Source organism: Phycodurus eques, chromosome 11 (assembly GCF_024500275.1).
Source record: "Phycodurus eques isolate BA_2022a chromosome 11, UOR_Pequ_1.1, whole genome shotgun sequence".
In the NCBI taxonomy this organism is placed as follows: Eukaryota; Metazoa; Chordata; class Actinopteri; order Syngnathiformes; family Syngnathidae; genus Phycodurus; species Phycodurus eques.
The window spans coordinates 912,404-931,493 of record NC_084535.1 but is presented as its reverse complement, the minus strand read 5'-3'; the positions used below and the strand labels follow the sequence as shown (position 1 = coordinate 931,493).

At 45.6% G+C, this 19,090-nt stretch overlaps 1 protein-coding gene across 10 annotated transcripts in view; it reads left to right on the top strand.

Moving 5' to 3' along the window:
• Window positions 1–1,277: 1,277 nt before the first annotated feature.
• The window catches only part of LOC133410031 (kinesin-like protein KIF20B), a 41,136-nt gene continuing 23,323 nt past the window's right edge, over window positions 1,278–19,090 (top strand). For 7 of the 10 annotated variants that reach the window (XM_061690749.1, XM_061690748.1, XM_061690747.1 and 4 more), the window contains exons 1-19: window positions 1,278–1,372; window positions 2,042–2,150; window positions 4,685–4,774; window positions 4,859–4,990; window positions 5,618–5,756; window positions 5,844–6,028; window positions 6,105–6,159; window positions 6,532–6,732; window positions 6,799–6,910; window positions 8,551–8,622; window positions 8,704–8,862; window positions 11,276–11,438; window positions 12,415–12,540; window positions 12,620–12,730; window positions 13,655–13,791; window positions 13,870–13,990; window positions 17,065–17,146; window positions 17,245–17,411; window positions 18,061–18,408. In XM_061690749.1, the coding sequence (XP_061546733.1) occupies window positions 2,043–2,150; window positions 4,685–4,774; window positions 4,859–4,990; window positions 5,618–5,756; window positions 5,844–6,028; window positions 6,105–6,159; window positions 6,532–6,732; window positions 6,799–6,910; window positions 8,551–8,622; window positions 8,704–8,862; window positions 11,276–11,438; window positions 12,415–12,540; window positions 12,620–12,730; window positions 13,655–13,791; window positions 13,870–13,990; window positions 17,065–17,146; window positions 17,245–17,411; window positions 18,061–18,408 (2,508 nt within the window). In that variant the 5' untranslated portion in view covers window positions 1,278–1,372; window position 2,042. The remainder of the gene's footprint in view (window positions 1,373–2,041; window positions 2,151–4,684; window positions 4,775–4,858; window positions 4,991–5,617; window positions 5,757–5,843; window positions 6,029–6,104; window positions 6,160–6,531; window positions 6,733–6,798; window positions 6,911–8,550; window positions 8,623–8,703; window positions 8,863–11,275; window positions 11,439–12,414; window positions 12,541–12,619; window positions 12,731–13,654; window positions 13,792–13,869; window positions 13,991–17,064; window positions 17,147–17,244; window positions 17,412–18,060; window positions 18,409–19,090) is intronic. The other 3 variants (XM_061690752.1, XM_061690745.1, XM_061690746.1) reach the window with 2 other exon arrangements.

The following is a 19,090-nucleotide window of genomic DNA, read 5'->3' as shown; positions in this document are numbered from 1 at the left end:
AAACCATACTCAAATCAGCTTTTGAATAAGTTTGTAACATAGCAAAATGTGGAAAACGTGGTGTGAATACTTTCTGGTGGCACTGTATATGTGCAACTCGCACATTATTAAGATACTGAGGAATAACGTAATCCCAATAATAATTTAAGGTAGTTTGATTTAATATGGGCGGCACGGTGGGGGACTTGTTAGCACATTTGCTTCACAGTTCTGAGGACCGGGGTTCTATCCCCGGCCCCGCCTGTGCGGAGTTTGCATGTTCTGCCCGTGACTGCGTGGCTTTTCTCGGGTACTCCGCTTTCCTCCCACATGCCAGAAACATGCACGGTAGCTTAATTGAAGACTCTAAATTGCCCGTAGGTGCGAATGGTTGTTTGTTTGTATGTGCCCTGCGATTGGCTGGCGACCGGTTCAGGGTGTACCCCGCCTACCGCCCGAAGATAGCTGGGATAGGCTCCAGCACGCCTTGTGAAGAGAAGCGGCTCAGAAAACGGATGGATGGATGATTTAATATGGGCGGCACGGTTAGAATGGTTAGAGCGTCTGCCTCACAGCTCTGAGGACCGGGGTTCAAATCCCGGCCCCGCCGGTGTGGAGTTTGCGTTTGCGCCCCGTGCCTGCGTGGCTTTTCTCTGGGCACTCCGGTTTCCTCCCACATCTCAAAAACATGCATGCTAGGTTAATTGGAGACTCCGAATTAGTTGTTTGCTTCTATGTGCCCTGCGATTGGCTGGCGACCAGTTCAGGGTGTACCTCGCCTCCTGTCCAATGATAGCTGGGATAGGCTCCGGCACGCCCGCGACCCGCGTGAGGAGAAGCGGTTCGGAAAATGTATGAATGAATGAATATTATTTCTTAAAAAGATTATTGACTTCAATACTGCCGAAAGGTTTCCGTTTTATTTGAACTTTCTACCATCAACAGGAAAAAAAGCCAATTATTTCAGTCAGACTGATTCTGATTTCACTAACAGAAAGTTAAATTAGAATGAATCGTTAAATTATTGAAAAAAAAACAAAAAACAGTAAGTGACTCAGAAATGAGTCACTTACAAAAAATAAATAAATATTTACTGTCGTGAACATGTTGACGAGGAAAAAAACAAGGCACTGTAGTGACGCGTGTCAGATTCTTTCCACCAGGGGTCAGAACCGCAAATCAAGGAAACCAATAGGAGTAGATGAAGAAGAAGCCGTCTTGTGATTGGCTAATTTCAAACCGAGAGCGCCAGTCAGGTACGTTGATTTGTTGTTGCCATGTTTCACACTTCCCGTGTGTGTAGGTGAAGTTTTCGACATTTTCCTCGCGTTGGCTAATTTCTTATCTTTCAGTTTATTCATTTGCTCATAAATGTGCCAAGAGGAGCTGGCAGGTGAGTGTGAAAGCCGCTTCGCTTAACTTCGCGTCACGCCAGAGAGTCCTTTAAGAGTCCTCCTGAATTTACGACTTCACTTGAATTTTTGGACTCAAGCGAAGAAATCCCTCTTCGGAGGCACAATCCACTTTCTAATGTTCGAAACAAAAGACACTAAATGCTGTTGAATTATTGAACAGACAATTTCTCAATTGACAATTTTGTTATTGTGTGAATATATTATTGCTGCAGCAATAATGCTGTTCTGGCGGTAGAGCATATGAATGTAAACATTGGCTGGACAGGCATTGAAGTCCACGGTAATATAAGGTTGGAAGCTGTCTTTTCACAAAAACTTGTGGGAAAACAGACAGAAACGACAACCCCGCCCCCCCCAAGACAAAAAACCTTCCATGGAACCTCTCTCTGCACCCTCACCCCCCGACTGATACATTTTGGGGTCCCTTCATGATTGTGCAGTATTACGGTACGGGGGCCCATAATCTGGTGCTACACTCCTGCGGGAGCATATTTCTCAGGAGAAATGAGGGTAAATACTCTTCCACCAGATACCACAAGTGACAGAAATAACCTGCGTATCCACTTTTGTATGCGGATGTGTCTTATTGAATTTGTGCCCCGTCTGGATGAAGGTTGGGAAATGTTTTTCCCTTCATCTTGTGACAGGATGACGGACTCTTGTCAAATGGACCAGGACCTCATGGAAGATGTCAACAGTTTATGGTCAGAAGGCAGCAGCAGCAGCAGCAGCCTCTGTGACTCACAGCTGACTCAGGTACTGAGGGTTGCGTACTTTGATCAAGGAATTTACAGCAGGGTGTCAAACATATGGCCCACGAGACAGGGGGTTCAATCTGGCTCGCAGGATGAATTTGAAGGTGAAAAAAAATGCCTTTGAGTTTGGGGAGGATTATTATGTTCATGTGGAAAATGGAGGGAAAATCATTTCTAGATCTTCATAAATTAATTTTAAGTGCAATACTATTTGTTTCAGTTCAGAATACCTGTGACTCGGCCTGGGAAGAAAAGTCAAATAACTCGGCTAAGTCAACTTAAAAAATAGGTCGACTAAAAATGTCTGTTTCAAAAGCTCTGCCTGGAACCATGTTTGCGCCGCCAGAACCTGTGTTCACACGGACATTTCTTACAGACGCACGCAGTGTTGGGCCAAAGATAAACAGCCTCAAAGTTTTTTTTCTTTTTTGTAATAAACTGTTAGATGAGTAATGTATATATAACATGACAAGAATGAGTGAGCCGGTTATTGTTTTTTGACTTAAAATGGTCACGCTAGCGTGCTAATGCTAATCGCGATTGGAAAACCGTTTCGCATTTAGTATTTTACCGTCTCAAAATCTGTACACCAAATTTATACCAAACACTCAGTACCAACATATTCAGTTTATGGATTGAAGTCCATCCCTCATAAATGAGAATCAAATGCATTTTAGTAGTAAAAGAAAAAAACAATGATAGTAATCGTGGGGGGGCAATTATTCAATCAATGATCAATAGCAGAATCGATTCTAAAAAAGATTCCATAGTGACATCCCTGCCTGTGACTTTAAGTTTTCTGCCTTTAAATACAATTACTGTAATCAGTTATTATGCACACATGTTCAGTAGGTGATAAATTGAAGCAAATGTTTCTTAAGAAATCATGTCAAAAATAAATAAATAAAAATGAGTTCAGGGTGTACCCCGCCTCCTGCCCGATGACAGCTGGGATAGGCTCCGGCACGCCCGCGACCCGCGTGACATTAACTATAAACATTTCCAAATGTACTTGTATCGCCCTGCATTCAAACAAAAGGAAAAACGTCTTATGATATCGTGGTATCATGATACAAAAATTCGATACTATACCTGGATAAAGTACAGATCCCGGTACTGAACCGATGCCACGGCAAAAGTTGAAAACATCATTAAAAATAAATAAAAACTGACAAAACAACTTCAAATGTTCTTCTTTTGGGCTTGTCTCGTTGGGGGGTGGTGGCCACAGCGTATCATCCTTTTCCATGTAAGCCCATCTCCTGCATCATCCTTTCTAACACCAACTGCCCTCCTGTCTTTCCTCACGACGTCCATCAACCTTCTCTTTGCTCTTCCTCCAGCGCTCTTGCCTGGCAGCTCCGTCCTCATCATCCTTTTACCAATATACTCACGCTCTCTCCTCCGGACATGGAAGTCTGCTCTCTCTTAACTTTGTCTCCAAAAACATCGAACCTCGGCCGTCCCTCCGATGAGCTCGTTTCTGATCGTATCCAACCCGCTCACTCCTCGAGAGAACCTCAACATCTTCATTTGCTCTGCTCGCTGTCGTCTCTTCAGTGCCACCGTCTCTCATCCGTACATCGTGGCTGGCCTCACCGCTGTTTTCTAAACTTTGCCCTTCATCCTAGCAGAGTCACATAACACACCTGACACCTTCCTCCGCCCGTTCCGACCCGCTCGGACCCGTTTCTTCACTTCCTGACCGCACTGCCCATTGCTCTGGACGGTTGACCCCAAGTATTTCAAGTCCTGCACCCTCACTATCTCTTCTCCCTGTCGCCTCACTCTTCCCCCACCACCCCTCTCATCCATGCACATATATTCTGTTTTACTTCGGCTAATCTTCATTCCTCTTCTTTCGAGTGCATGCCTCCATCTTTCTAACTGTTCCTCCACCTGCTCCCTGCTTTCACTGCAGATCGCAATGTCATCTGCAAACATCACGGTCCACGGGGATTCCAGTCTAACCTCATCTGTCAGCCTATCCATCATCACTGCAAACAGGAAGGGGCTCAGGGTTGATCCCTGATGCAGTCCCACCTCCATCTTAAATTCGTCTGTCACACCTATAGCACACCTCACCGCTGTTCTGTTGCCCTCATAAATGTCCTGTATTATAGTTATATATAACTATATGTATGTATATATATATATATCTATATATAGATATATATATATACACATACAGACACACAGGGTTGTCAAACTCCTTATTGTCGCGGGCCACATCGCAGTTAGGGTTCCACTCGGAGGGCCGTGATGGCTACAAACCCATATGATTGCCTCATATTATTACATGTACACAAAGTAATGGATAATTACTTTTGAAATCAGAAGCCAGTAAAAACTGTTTGTTCAACGACAGTATGAATCCATTTTATTTTAAAAGGGGGGTTGGCCGGATTTGGCCCTCGGGCCACCAGTTTGACACCTGTGCTCTCACATGTTCGGACTTCCATTGTAAACATTCAGACTTGTCGTCCTCGTGTGTGTGTGTGTGTGTGCGCGCGCGCACTCGCACTCGCGGAGCAGCCCAGCAACTCGGAAGAGAGAGAACATCTGAAGGTCTACCTCCGCATCCGACCTTTCACGGCGGTCGAGGCCCAGAACGGAGAGTCGCAGGTGGACATAAGCGTTTGGCTGCCAAAATTTGTTCTGGCGTGCGTGTGACGTGCGCGACGTGTCAACATGCGTGTTTGTCTGCAGGACTGCGTGTCCGTGCAGCCTCCGGACACGGTCCTGCTGAGGCCTCCCGGCGCGCCGCTGTCGGCTCGCCTCGACTCCGACAAAGCGGACAAATCCTTCCTGCGTACTGCTCAGCGCTTCCACTTCTCTCAGGTCGGTCACGGACAACTTTTTTTTTAACTCTCCTTTGAAGAACGTTTCTCACACGTTATTCTGCACCCAAAAATAAGATTTGTATTATCATTCACTCCACTTTTTGGCATTTTTCTCCTTCCATATTTCGCAACCGATTCAAACGGTTTACAAAATTTGGGCCATCTTGTGAGCTGTTTTCCACTTTCACCTAAATTCTGACTTTTGCCACAATTCCACTTGTACCCCCCTCCCCCCTCATATTTCCCTTTCCAACTTCAAATATTAAGTTTATTGAGGACTTCTACAGAAGTATTTATCACATTCCCCTAATTCCAACATTTTCACAATAAAATTCCCAAATGAAGAGGGATTTTAAGAGGGATATATTCTATATTTGAACAATTCAGTTTCAGTTCAGCAGTTTCTGAAATTGGATTCTCTCGTTTGGGGATGGCCAACTTAAATGATGGCGGGTTGTTAATATATTTTTTTAAATTCATCTAGGGGCCACTCTGAGTGTGGGCGCTGGTCATGTTTCCTCTACCACGTTTAAAACGAAATAAATCAATAAATAAAATTAATCTTGCCCCCGGGCCCCCGGTTGCCCATCCCTGCTCTGGTTGAATGTTTGTTGTTCCTGAGCAGGTGTACGGTCCAGACACCACACAGAGAGAATTGTTCCAAGGAACGGTCAAGGATCTGGTGAAAGATGTTCTCCACGGAGGGAATTCTCTGGTCTTCACATACGGAGTTACCAATGCCGGGAAAACCTTCACATTTTTGGGTGCGACTCTAGCGCTTCCCGTCAAACATCTCAACGCTTCCTTCTGACGCGACGCATTTTTCATCACGCATCTCGCGCTCACGTCAGGTCCGGATGCCGACGCCGGCGTTCTGCCCAGGTCCCTGGACGTGATCTTCAGCAGCATGGAGGAGAAGGTGTTGACCGGCATGAGCATCAAACCTCAACGCTGCCGAGAGTTTGTCAAGCTGAGTGAGAAGCAGCAGGCTGAGGAGGCCGCCTTCAAGAGCAACCTGCTGCGACACTTCAAAGATGTAACGCCATCGCTCACATCTTCTCTTGAGGACGTCATCGCTTCATGAAGCTCACGTTCTCGCGTTTGCCTTCTAGAGTGAGAAGGCCAAGAGCAGCATGTGGAGCTCTAGCAGGAGGATGCTCCTTGAAGGCAAGTTTGTGTCTGTCGGCTATTCATTGTTTTTTACCCATTAATTCTAATGTCCTTGTCCTTTTTATACATTTTTTTTTGGATGGGGGGGGGGGGGTGACTTGTTTTGCATGATGTCTTTGTTCTTTGCTTTATGAGAAGCTTGGGTATCCAAAATGTTTGACCCGTGTCATACAGTTTAAAGGCAACGGTACCAAATATTAATGAATTGCAGATAAAAGAAAAATGTAGTCGTTCAAATTTGGCTAGTTTGTTAACAACGCTCTTCTCTGTGGTTGGTCAAATCTACACAACATTCTGTTTTCCCTTTACAGGGAGTCTCGTACCATAGCAGCCAGCCCAAACGTGACTCGATCGCTCATGTTTTTGCAGGCTCATCGCCGCTCCAAGAGACTACACAAGACCGACTGAGTCTCCAGGTGGAAACTGACACCAAATTCTCAGTTTGGGTCTCCTTCTGCGAGATCTACAACGAGAACATCCACGACCTCCTGGAGGCCTCGCCCGGCGGAGCGGCGAAGAGGACAGCCCTTCGCCTTTCTCAGGACGTGAAGGGCAGCGCCTTCGTCAAAGGTCGGCAAGCGCCTCGCCTGTTGTTCACTGCGTTGACGTTTATAACGTTCGTCCTCTGTGCCGCAGATCTGCGCTGGGTGCAGGTGGACAGCACGGATGAGGCCTACCAAGTCATGAAGCTGGGCAAAAAGAACCAAAGCTTCTCCTCCACTAGGAACAACCAGCTCTCCAGCAGGAGGTCTCCACCACCACCACCGCCACCGCCACCACACACGCATACATATGAACATATAAACATACCCATAAACACTGTCGTGCATAAATAGTGTAGATAACGATTGGAGGTGAGGTTCTGATCTTTTTACGATTTATAAATGGCCACAGGTATTTCTTGGAACCCGCTCCCATTCTTGTAGCTGTCAGGACAATCAAAGCAATAAGATGTTCCCCTTATCTGGAGTTGGGTCGCAGGGGCAGTGGCTTAAGCAGCTAAGCCCAGACTTCCCTCTCCCCGGGCACTTCGTCCAGCTCTTCCGGGGAGATCCCGAGGCGTTCCCAGGGCAGGCTTTTCCGACTGAAGACCACGGTCTCCGATTTGGAGGTGCGGATTTTCATCTCAACTGCTTTGTACTCCGCGTACACCGCTCCCGCGAGAGTTGAAGATCATGGCTTGCTGAAGCCATCAGAACCACATCATCTGTAAAAAGCAGGGACACAATGCTGAGGCCTTCAAACCAAAACCAAAACTCGAGACGTGTAAGTCACCCATGCCATTGGCACTAACACAGCCCCATACCATCACAGATGCTGGCTTTTGAACTTTGCACACACAACAGTCCGGATGGTTCTTTTCCTCTTTGGCCCGGAGGACACGACGTCCACAATTTCCAACAACAATTTGAAACGTGGACTCGTCGGACCACAGAACACTTTTCCACTTTGCGTCGGTCCATCTTTGATGAGCTGGGCCCAGAGAAGCCGGCGGCGTTTCCGGGTGTTGTTGATAAATGGCTTTTGCGTTGCATAGTAGAGTTTCAAGTTGCACTTCCGAATGTAGCGCCCAACTGTATTGACTGACATTGGTTTTCTGAAGTGTTCCTGAGCCCACGCGGTGATATCCTTTGCACATCGATGTCGGTTTTTGATGCAGTGCAGTGCCGCCGGAGGGATCGAAGGTCACGGGCATTCAATATTGGTTTTCCGTCTTTCCGCTTCCATGCAGTGATTTCTCCAGATTCTCTGAACCTTTTGATGATGATATGGACCGTAGAGGATGAAATGCCTAAATTCCTTGCAATTGTGCGTTGAGGGACATTGTCTTTAAACTGTTGGACTATTTTCTCACGCACTTGTTCACCTCGCCCCATCTTTGCTTGTGAATGACTGAGCAATTCAGGGATGCAATCCTGGCACCCGCCTGTTCACCTGTGGGATGTTCCAAACAGGTGTTGGGTGAGCGTTCCTCAACTTTCTCAGTCTTTTTTTCCACCTGTCCCAGCTGTTTTGGAACGTGTTGCAGCCATCAAATTCGAAGTTCATGATTATTTGCTAAAAACAATCAAGTTGATCAGTTTGAACATGACATATCTTCAATTCAATATAGGTTGAATATGATTTGCAAAGCATCGTATTCTGTTTTTAGTCCTGTTTAACATAACGTCCCAACTTGATTGGAATTGGGGTTGTACATGTTGAGAGAAACATACACTCAAACCCAAACATACAGTACATACAGATAAACACAAACAGCCGCGCACACATACACGGCAACAAAAAAACAACTGAATATGAACATGTCCTCATAAACACAAACAGGCATCCGCAAACATCTCAGGTAGGTCTGACTCGAATCCCGTCATCGTTCGTTTATTTTTGCAGTCACAGCATCTTTTCCATTCGCCTTCTGAGGATTAAGGATACCCAGTCTCCCCGAGTGGTCGCTGTCAGCGAGTAGGTGGTGCGCGTGGCGAGAGATACTGTGGATCGGCGTCGAGAACATGCGACTAAAGGGGTGTTTGTGGTCGTGCGCAGGCTGTGTCTATGCGACCTGGCCGGTTCGGAACGCTGCGCCAAGACTCTCAACCGAGGAGAACGCCTAAAAGAGGCCGGAAACATCAACACGTCGCTGCTCATCCTAGGAAAATGCATCAACGGGCTCAGACACAACCAGCGCGCCAAGTCAGTGCCAGTGTGAGAGAAAATGCATTTCTTGAGTCTGTATGCATATGTGTATGTGTAAGGCCTGGTGCGCACATCAGGATTTTTCAAATCGTTTTTTTTCTGCGACACACCCTTCACATGAAGATAACAAATAAGGCATTGAACAGATTGGCTTGTATTGACTGTGGTGTGCTCTGATAATCTCAACACCACACACACACCCAAAGATTCTGTGTCACCGCCGATCTCGAAATCTCGTGATCACACGTGATCTCACGAAGAAGAAGATATGCGCCAATGTTTGCCGAGTGTTTGCGAAGGTTGCCGGAGCCGAGAGCCTTGTGAAATGGCGATGTTCTCAAAAAACAACTTGCTTTGGAAAATACTACTTGCCGTCTGGGGAACCTAGTTTTTTCCCAAAAAACACTTTGGTCAAGTCTTGTTTGTATTTATTTACAGTCGTTACTAGTAGGCTTTACACGATCAGGAGGCTACGTAACGTTGCCTGCTTGCGAGCGGTGTCGTATTAAAAGTACGTGAACATACCTCCAGCAAGCCTTAAACGAACGTCCTCTCCCGACCACCGACATGTTTTCCCCCCGTTTTGTTCTTGTAAACACATGGCGCGCTCCATTATTGTTGTCATCGCCATGTTAACGAGTGTACCCGGTCGCGTTTGAGTTGACAAGATGAAACCCGGTGATCGTAAAAAACGGGATGCGGTGGTATCGGAAAACAAGATTTTATTGCAGTAGTTTGCCACAGTGCAATCGTGAAAGACCAAATTTGTCTTGTAGACTGCCGGCCATTACGTTTTGGCTGTCCCACACCGCCGACATGTCTGTTTCTTTTTTTAAATAACTTTATTGGTGGTCGGATATTTACAGTACTATGTCAAAAGACACACGACAAGGCTAAAAATAAACTAGCTTTTGGATTCGAATATACTGTACACCAGTGATGGGCCAAGGAACATATTTTACAATTGAAAAATCTCACGGCACACCAACAAACAAAAATGGCACAAAAAGTGGATTCATTAATTACTCTCTGTACTTCCTGCCATCTAATAGAATACCATTCATTTGTTCTGTCTCAACAAAGATACATTTTTTCTTGTAAATAAATATTTTTTTGAGCAATGAAGTAAAATTTTATAATTTCTCACGGCACACCTAAAGACACTAGTTGGGAATCACTGAATCAATGTCTTTTGCGGAGCTGTCGTTGATCGGCTCGGCGAATTATGACATTGAACCCGATCAGCATAAAATGCTAATTATCGGCCGATACCGATCAGGACGATCAGATTGGTGTAAAGTCGAGTTAGTAGGGCTTGAATGCGCACTCTAAATCCCCATTTGCTATTCGTATTGACAGTAGCGAATCAGCACCGAATTGGTACTCCTTGTACTATTCCGAACTAATCGTCCAAAAAATGAAAAATCCCCTGTGGCTCATGCGTCATAGTTGCTGTCTTTCTGGATGGATTTATTTTTGGAAAGTTTAAAATGGCTTGCTTTAACCAGGATCCCTTGCCGTTCCTTGGTCCTTTAGCCTGCCGGCTCGCTACCCGGCTCTCGCCATCTTTCCTGCTGTGTTGGATGAACTTCCTCAAATTATTATTATTTTTTTCTTACTTTCAAACCAGCTGCAATGCGCCCCAAGTCAAAATGTCGGCGGCCGTAAACACCACAACGGGGGGAATCTATTTATTTATTTATTTTTGTGAATGCACCTCAGAAACAGTTGCAGCTCTCGTCAAAATAAAGGAAGTGGTATGTCGTTTTTTTATTCGTTGTTGTTTGAGTGCAAAAATTCTCATTCAGCTTTATTTCTTTATTTTTGTTTCGTTCGTGAGTTGATTCGATTTCCCACTCACTCGTAGCCGTTACCTTGTTGCTGAGCCAAGACGCTTCTTGATTGGCTGCGTTCTGCTCCACGTCACAATTCACGCCGTCATGACGCCGCTTCCACCACACACGGGAAGATTTTGGGTCACAAATATTGACCGCATTCATTTTTTAAGATTGTCGGCCCTGACAAATTGGGGCAAATCCACTCTTAACACACCTCAGACTGAAGGATCATCTCAAAGAACCATCTTAGAAGACTTAAGACAGCCTGGCATTTTTGAGGTCATTGGTTGGGAAGGGACAAAATCAGCCCGATTGCCTTTTGCGTGTGTACCGAAGTGTGCCGAAGTGTGAGCTTGTGTGAGTGAGCGAGAGAGAGATAACGGGCGTGCGTACCTTTGTGAGAGAGAAGTTGAGAGAGTGCGTTTGATAGTCAAGGACGTGACGAGTGTGCGCATGAGAGTGTTGAGAGCTGTGTATGTTCGGGAGAGTATGTTTCAGAGTATGTTTGAGAGAGTGTGTGTGTCAGAGCGAGAGTGTGCCTATGGTTGAGAGAGTCATGGAAATGTGTGCGTGTGTTCCGTCAGGCTGCCGCAGCACGTGCCTTTCCGGGAGAGCAAACTGACGCGCTACCTGCAGGCCTTCTTCTGCGGCCGAGGCAAAGTTTGCATGCTGGTCAACGTCAACCGGTGCGCCTCCGCGTACGACGAGACGCTCCACGTCCTCAAGTTCTCGGCCGTGGCGCAGAAGGTGAACAGGCCGCCGCGCGAGTCCTCGTCCTCCTTCTCGCTCCTCGCGCATGACCAGGGCTGGCCCAAATGGCCGTCAAATGATACAGGAATTTACAGTTCTTTCACGTCCAATTTAATTGGCCGATATTAGCTCTTTTTGATGATTTTTTAAAAATCATTAGATTCAAACATTCCCCCAAATGGTTTTATCTCTGTTGTAAAGTTAAACAAACTAAATAACTCATGTAAAACAGTCAAATATCTGCCTGTGATTCATATTTTCATTGTTGTTGAGGGAGCAAAAAAGAAGTTATTTTATTCGTTACATATTTTTTAAAATGAATTGGCAGATTCATCAGTTATTAGAATTTTATTCTGCTAAATATCGGAATCGGCCTAAAAAGATCCATATCGGTCGGGCCTTAATACAAACTCCAACATTTCGTTTAAATGCTTTTATGCTTATGTTTATCAAACAGCTTTTCAGATTTGGCACGTTTAAGGTTTTTCTCTTTATCTTACACAATAGACGTCTTTGTTTTAAAACCGTAACAAAAAGTGCCGCGATTTCCCAGGATCAGCAGCATGTCTTATAGAGTTGAATGAAAGCAAATCAATAACTCCCTCAAGTTTTCTCCAGTAAATAGATTTCCAAAATTTTTCAATGGACCTGAAACGTTAATCTTTCACTTATCAAGTTCCCAAGATCTGCAACATCTCTTAAAAACTGAAAATTTGAAGGAATAGAGAAAAAGTTCCCTGAAGTTTACAGTTTGAACTTGATCTCTTATTGGCTGTTGGATTTAAAAAAAGAAAAAAAAAAAAAAAAAAAAAAAGCCGCTGCCGATAATCTGTTCATCCCTACTTTGAACTGCTGAAGCTGGAATTTTTTAAAATAAAAAATTGTCTAAGATAAAAAGATAAAAATGGATGTCATCCAGCCCTCACATGCATTCCACACAGCAAGCCGTGACGTCCATGTTTGTTGTATCCAGGTGGTGCTCGTGCCCAGCAGCGCTCCTCCCGTCCCGCCGCAGAAGTCGTCCCGCCCTAACGAAGGCGCCAGCGAGACTCGGCGAGACTCTCCGGTCGGTTGGGAGCGCGGCCTGGAGGACCCGCGGGTGGGGGCGTGGCCAGCATCTCCTTACTGGCCCTCATTTCGGGCTCGTTTGCGTAACCTCTTAGCGTTGTCTTCTCCAGGAGGTGGAGGATGAAGAAAAGATGTCAATAGAGGACGCCGTGTATCAAAGTGAGGAGGAAGATGTCGCAGAAAATGAGGATGAAATGATCTTCAGTAATATGACACACCAGGTTTGATAATTTGACATTTTTTGGGGGGGCGGGGTGAGCTTTCTTTCCCTTTTTTGTTTATTTAGCTTGAAAAAAAAGTTCTATGTAAATCATGACTCACTTTTTAAAATGTTTGATTGTCAATCCGCTATACGCGAAAGGTCACCTGACCACGCAATAGCCGACTCCCTGTGTATCATAACTAGGATTGATTACATGAATGTTTGAAACGGAACTCGCTAAATAAAATGTCTTTTCTTTATGGCTGGTGTTTTGGGACACGTATATACATTATTCATCCAAATGTGTTATGCATTTCAACACGAATGAAGCCCAAACACCATCTGTGGTCCACTTTGGTGGCTCTGCGGTGACATGTTGTGTAGACGTTTGAAGTTGCTGAAACGGTGCCTTTAACTTTAAAGCAGGAATGATACTGGAGGTGCAACAATTACAGTCATTGATTAGAAAGTAAATTATCAGCTATTTTGATAATCGATGAATTGTTTAGAGACTTTGTTTAACTTCCGGAGTGAATATTCAGACTTTTGTCGTCCTGCGTGAAAGCAGTCTGATTATCTTTGTGTGGGTTTATTCAAAGTAAGACATTTGCAAACATCTGCTTTTATTTTGGAAAACAATGAACATTTTTTCCTTTTTTTTTTTTCCCCACGTTATGAACCAATCCAGTAACTGAATCATAAGCAATTTATGTTGGTGCATTTTCTGCACTGTCAGTTTAAAATGATGTCCTCTTTTTGTATAAAGGGATGGAAATTAAAAAAGTTTTTGTTCAATGATGCGTCAAATAATAATACAAAAAAAAGTCGATATATTAATTGGCTATTAAAATAATGGTCGATCGCAGACCTAACTGACAAATTGCGGCGCGTCTGTCAATGAACGCACACGTTGAGCTCAAAAGAGAAATGTCCTGTTGAGCAGCAGGTGGCGCTCTTGAGAAGTCTTCAGACGGCGCTGAAGAAGGAGCGAGCGGACGGCATGCTGGTGGAAGCTCGCCTCCGAGAGGACATCAGCAGAGAGTTCGGCGACATCTTCGCCGAGATGCAGAACGACTTTGCGTGAGACTCTCTCCGCTCGCCAGGACGCCGTCGTCGACGTGTTGTCGTTGGCGTTTCACAAAAGAACGTTTGACGCAGGGAGCGGCTGGCCAGAGAGAGGGAACTCTTGGAGCAGCGAGCTGAAAAACGTCTGGAGATATTCAAGAAGATGACGGACAAGATGGCCGCCTGCAGAGACGCTCAGGAGGCGCAGAGCGAGGTAAGTGATGATGTCAACAAAGAAATACGACTACAGTATTCGCCTGCATGTTAGCGACTCGTGGATTCACCTGTTGACTTTTTGTTGTTGTTTTTGTTTTGCTGAAAAACTCAGCTCTCTGCTGTTTTTGTGCTCGACTGATAGGCAATTGTTAATCTTTCGAGGGCAGGGGGCTCAATTACTGGTGGATTTTGGCCATTCACAGCATAACGCGACAGTCAACCTTCGCTATTGGCAGGGTTAGCGATCAAGGACGTGTCGCCGCTACGGATGTACAGAAACTACACGCGGTCATGATGTCATGATGGCGGTGGCCGTCGAGACAGTGATAGATAGATAGATAGAAGATAAACGTGACAAAGCTTAGATTTTTGGAAGTAAATGCGGCATGGCAAAAGTTACAGCACTTGTCAGAATAAAGTAGAGTCCACCCTCATTTATCGCGGCGCTTACGTTCCAGAAAATGAGCAATAAGTGATTTCTGCCAAGTAGCCACCAACTATTTATTGTTGTTATATGCAGGGTTGGCGCTGGGTCATGAAACTTCTTAGCCTATGTGGCTTAACATCATTAAAAGTATGTAGTTAGCCACATCATCACTTGTGTTTGTGTGGCTAAGCTTTTAGACACATTTAGCCAGTCCTCGTCACCGGGAAGCCGATAAGCTTTAAACTTTGGGCCCGATTATAAAACGACCTAGTCATCAATCAGGAGTAGGGCTAAATGATATGGGAAACCGTGTTTTTTCGGAAGGGAGTTTATCTTCAGCATTATTCACTAAACAAAATGAATCAATTAGTCTATCGTATGACCACCACAACATTGGAAATCCAAAGCATGAATAACTCTTTCCTGTAGGCCACGCCTAAATGTTATGACGAATTGATATGATATGAAGAACAAATCTTTATTTTGCTATTTAATTGTGACCTTCAATCACAGTAGAATATTGACTTATCGATTGGACTTCATGCCTTGTAAAAACGTAAGACCGCATCACGATGCTCTTGTCAGGAGCAGTAGCACCGCTGTGAGTGTAGCGCTAAAGTGGAGAGTGACACGAGTGACGCTTTTCATCACCAAGATGTGAGTATAAAAGCAGCTCCAATGGTAAACTATATAAAATGATGATTTCATGTTCTCATCAATTACAGTAAAAGTGTTGGGATGATTCACTTACTTGCTAATCCTCAAGATGGATCTTAAGGACTTGATAGAGAATTCAAACTTTTTAGTTGAAGATTTAAGAATATTCAAAGTCTTCGGTGGTCATTTTAGATAAAAAATTCTTCTTTTTTTTTTTTTTTACGGCACTCAATAGCGAGTCGGGGCTCGTTTTGCCGGAACGACCGCAGCGACGCGGCGTGGCACGGAGTCGATCAGTCTGTGGCACCGCTCGGTGTTATGAGAGCCCAGTGGCCAATCGAGAACGCGGATACCGTGGTCCTTAAAGCGGGTACCGGTGGCTTTTGCACTGTGCGCTGTTGGAAAATGAAATCCGCATCTCCGTAAAGTCGGTCGGTCGATCGGCTGCGGGAAGCGCAGAGTGCTCTAAAACTTCCAATTAGACGGCCGCGTTGACCTCAGACCTAAGGAAAAACGGCGGACCGACGCGAGCGCATGTCACGGCACCCCAAACCGTCAGCGACTGTGGAAACCTGACGCAAACGTGGATCGTGTGCCTCCTGATTTCCGAGATACTCAATTTGGGGTTTTCATTCGTTGTCACTTATAATCATCAACATTAAACGGAACATGTCAGTATGTGTGAAATGAATGTATACGTTATACAAGTTTCACTTTTTCCATGGAATTACTGAAATAAATCAACTCGGACATCCTATTGTAACTACACCCGGTGAGGACGTGCAATAAGTAACCGAGAGAACAGTTATTTTGAGTTTGACTGGGGTTAATTACACGGCGGTTTGAACCTACACTTGCGAGAATATTGTTCAAGCCATCATGTAATCGACCCCTAGTTCTGCTGGTTGTCGTAGCGTAGACCGGTGGGTTTGGTCACGTGACATTGGCGGGGGCACCCGTGACGCTAATTTCAGTCGACGACGACAGATGCTGCTCTTACCCAACATGGCCGCCCGCTGAAGTAGTAACAATATTAAGCATGCGTTCCACTTAGAGTGCTTTCTCATGATATGCTTTCCAATTTCGCACGTTATTCATTCACCCCACAGTCACATTCTAGTGCTGGTAAGCCACTCGTGTAGCCACAGCTGCCCTGCAGGGGGCAGTCTGACGGAAACGCGGCTGCCATTCTGAGCCTACGGCTCCTCCGACCGCCGCCAAACATCCAACCGCATTCATTCGTGGGCAATGTGGGTTAAGCGTCTCGCCCAGTGACACGCCGACGACGTGCTCGGGCGGGGGTACGAACCCCCTGCCCTCCGGTAGCAGGGCGTACGTATTAATCAGAATACCGTATTTAGACTAATGGGGACTCAGATAACCTATTCTTGCTTTGTTCAGATTCCAATCGGCGCTCGTTTTATCCCCCCGGGAGACTCGAATGTCACTGAGTCACCGCCATTTCGTGAGCAGCCCTAATAGTTCTTGATAGCTTTTATACTACCATCATTTCTTGTCTAATGCGCAGCCGTGACTTTGTATCCATTGATCTATTTATATGCAATAAATGTTAGTGGTGATCCTCTCCTCTTTCCATGCAACTCTTTTCACTCCGAAGGAATTTTCTACCTTTTACTATACCCATGTACAGTATAATGTGCACTATTGCCTTTGGACATTTTTCTGGGGGGGAAAAATGTGCATTATACAAGAGGAATTCTATTTTGTGTTATTCTTGTCAACATGCTGTCCTGTACTGTGTGGTGTTGTACCACCTGGAGTTCCCCTCTCAGGATCACGAAAGGATTATCATGTCTTAAATCTGATATTTTTTTCACGTGGCGCACTCGATGATCTGTCGCCGCATAGTACAGCGGGTGGGATTCACTGTGATAGCATTTAGCCTTTTCCCTTGCATTTCTCAGCACACGGGCATCAGAAACCTGTTCTGCACGTGTGCATAAGTGTGTATTTCCTCCCCTTTGCAGCTCACATCTCGGGCGCCCTCCTCGTCTCGGCCTCAACTTTCCGAGTCTGCGGGCGAGCTCCAGAGCAATGCTGTGAAACTGGGTAAGCTCCGAGTTGACTCTTGAAGTTCGGGCGTGGACTCAAATTCTGATCCATCTTCTACACGCTCACACGATGGATGTTCCTGTGGTCCGACGAAGGTGAGAGCAGTAGAGCGGAGGAGGAGAAAACGAGGCTTGTGGCTGAGCTTCAGGAGAAGTGTTCAGCTCTGCTTCAGCTAGAGAAGCGCCTGGCCGACATGCGGGCGGAGGCAGAACGGACTTCGGAGGAGCACGCCTCCCTCCGGGGGGAGACGAAGCAGCTGCGGGTGAGGAGGCGGTTGTAATAATCTATCAATTGACACATACAGCGGTGCTTTGAGATACGAGTGACCCCACTTTCTGGGCTTTTTGCTTTGACTTGTGAGCAAAAATGTGAAATGGTGGCGGTGAACTCAACACAGCAATTTGGGAGATAAGGAACGGTTGTTCAGAAGAGAGGCTTCATGCTGTTCACCGCCACTCCCAGCTGAAGCTGACTCGTACTGATCATACAAAAACCAAATAGCTTTGACCGAGAGAACTCCGATGAGCTTTATGGTAAAAAAAAAAAAACCCAATGCAAAACGCCTAAATAGCATCGGTTTCTGTGGTGTTATAACCCTTTAAAGCAAGACATATTTGAACACAAACACATACATCATTTGCCATATCGCAGGATTTTGAGTGTATGCTGTTTGTGTCCTAAAAGGTTTCCCCGTTGTTTTGGTGCAAATAATTACTAGGCTGGAAAGAATTAATAGCGTTTCCATGATTTATTTCAAAGGGGAAAGATGACAAATGGAACTCGTATGTAAAGGCACCGTTGTATACATTTTGGAAAAAGGCTGTAAGATAACAAAATGTGCAGGAAGTATTGCAATTCCTTTCTGGAAGCACCGTTTGTCCGGTAGACTTTGAGCAAATTGCTGCGTGCAGGAGGCGCTGGCCTCCCTCCGTGAGGAGCGAGCAGCCCAGGAGGACGTCGTCGTCGCTCGAGAAAGGAAGGCCCGAAAGACGGAGAAGGCCCTGCAGGAGGTCAGCGAATCCAGGGGGGAGGCCACCGCCTCTGTCCAGGACTCGCAGCTCCGCGAGCAGGAAGCGCCGGCGGCCTCGGGGGAGGCCGAGGAAGCGCCAGCCGGAGTCACGGCTCGGGCCAAAGGAGATGCTGAGAAGAGAAGCGGTGACGAGGCGCTGGACCGGGAGAGGAGCAGGAACGAGGAGGTCGGCAGGCTGCTCCAGGAGGTCCGGACACTAACTGCTACATTGGAAGCGTCGCAAAATAAGGTGAGCTCGTGCCTGGCGCAGACCTTAAGATTTTAGCCCCTTTTGCCGAGCGGGTGGCCAATTTTCCAGAGCGGGTGTTTTGTCAGGAACGACAAAACTGCTTTTAGTGTGACATAATCCACGATCAACAATTTGGTGTCAGGGAAACCCTACCATGCCAAAATAAAAAGTCTAGCATGTTTGATTTGTTTTGTGGGGATACCTTCCTTGTCGTCTGACATGCAGGCGCCAAAATGTTCCGTTTGGCGTTTACATCTCAGCGGCGAGTATGTTTGTACCATATTATTAGTTTTCGTTTTGGTGGATTTCTCCTTCATGTTCCTCTGCTGTCTGCACTTATCTGAACGATACGCACGGACACGAATGTACGCAAGCAGAAAAACGCATTTCATGCTGAATGTAATGTCATATTTCACTTTCACCAGTCGTCGATCTGCCAATGAAGACATTACAGCCGATACAATCGCATTCACTCTTTTTTTTCCTTTTGATTTCTTTTTTAATTTATTTACATTTTTTTTTTGCTGGTCGCGGTCCCTATCCTGCTGCGAATAGCGGGGGTCCGCTGTATAACCTTTACAGGTGAACTTAATCCGACCTTTAGGAAAGCTTTGAATGCAAGTCCAACTGTTTAATGTTTTAGTACTTTTTGCACGACTTGCTGATCTCTAACAAGGAGCGC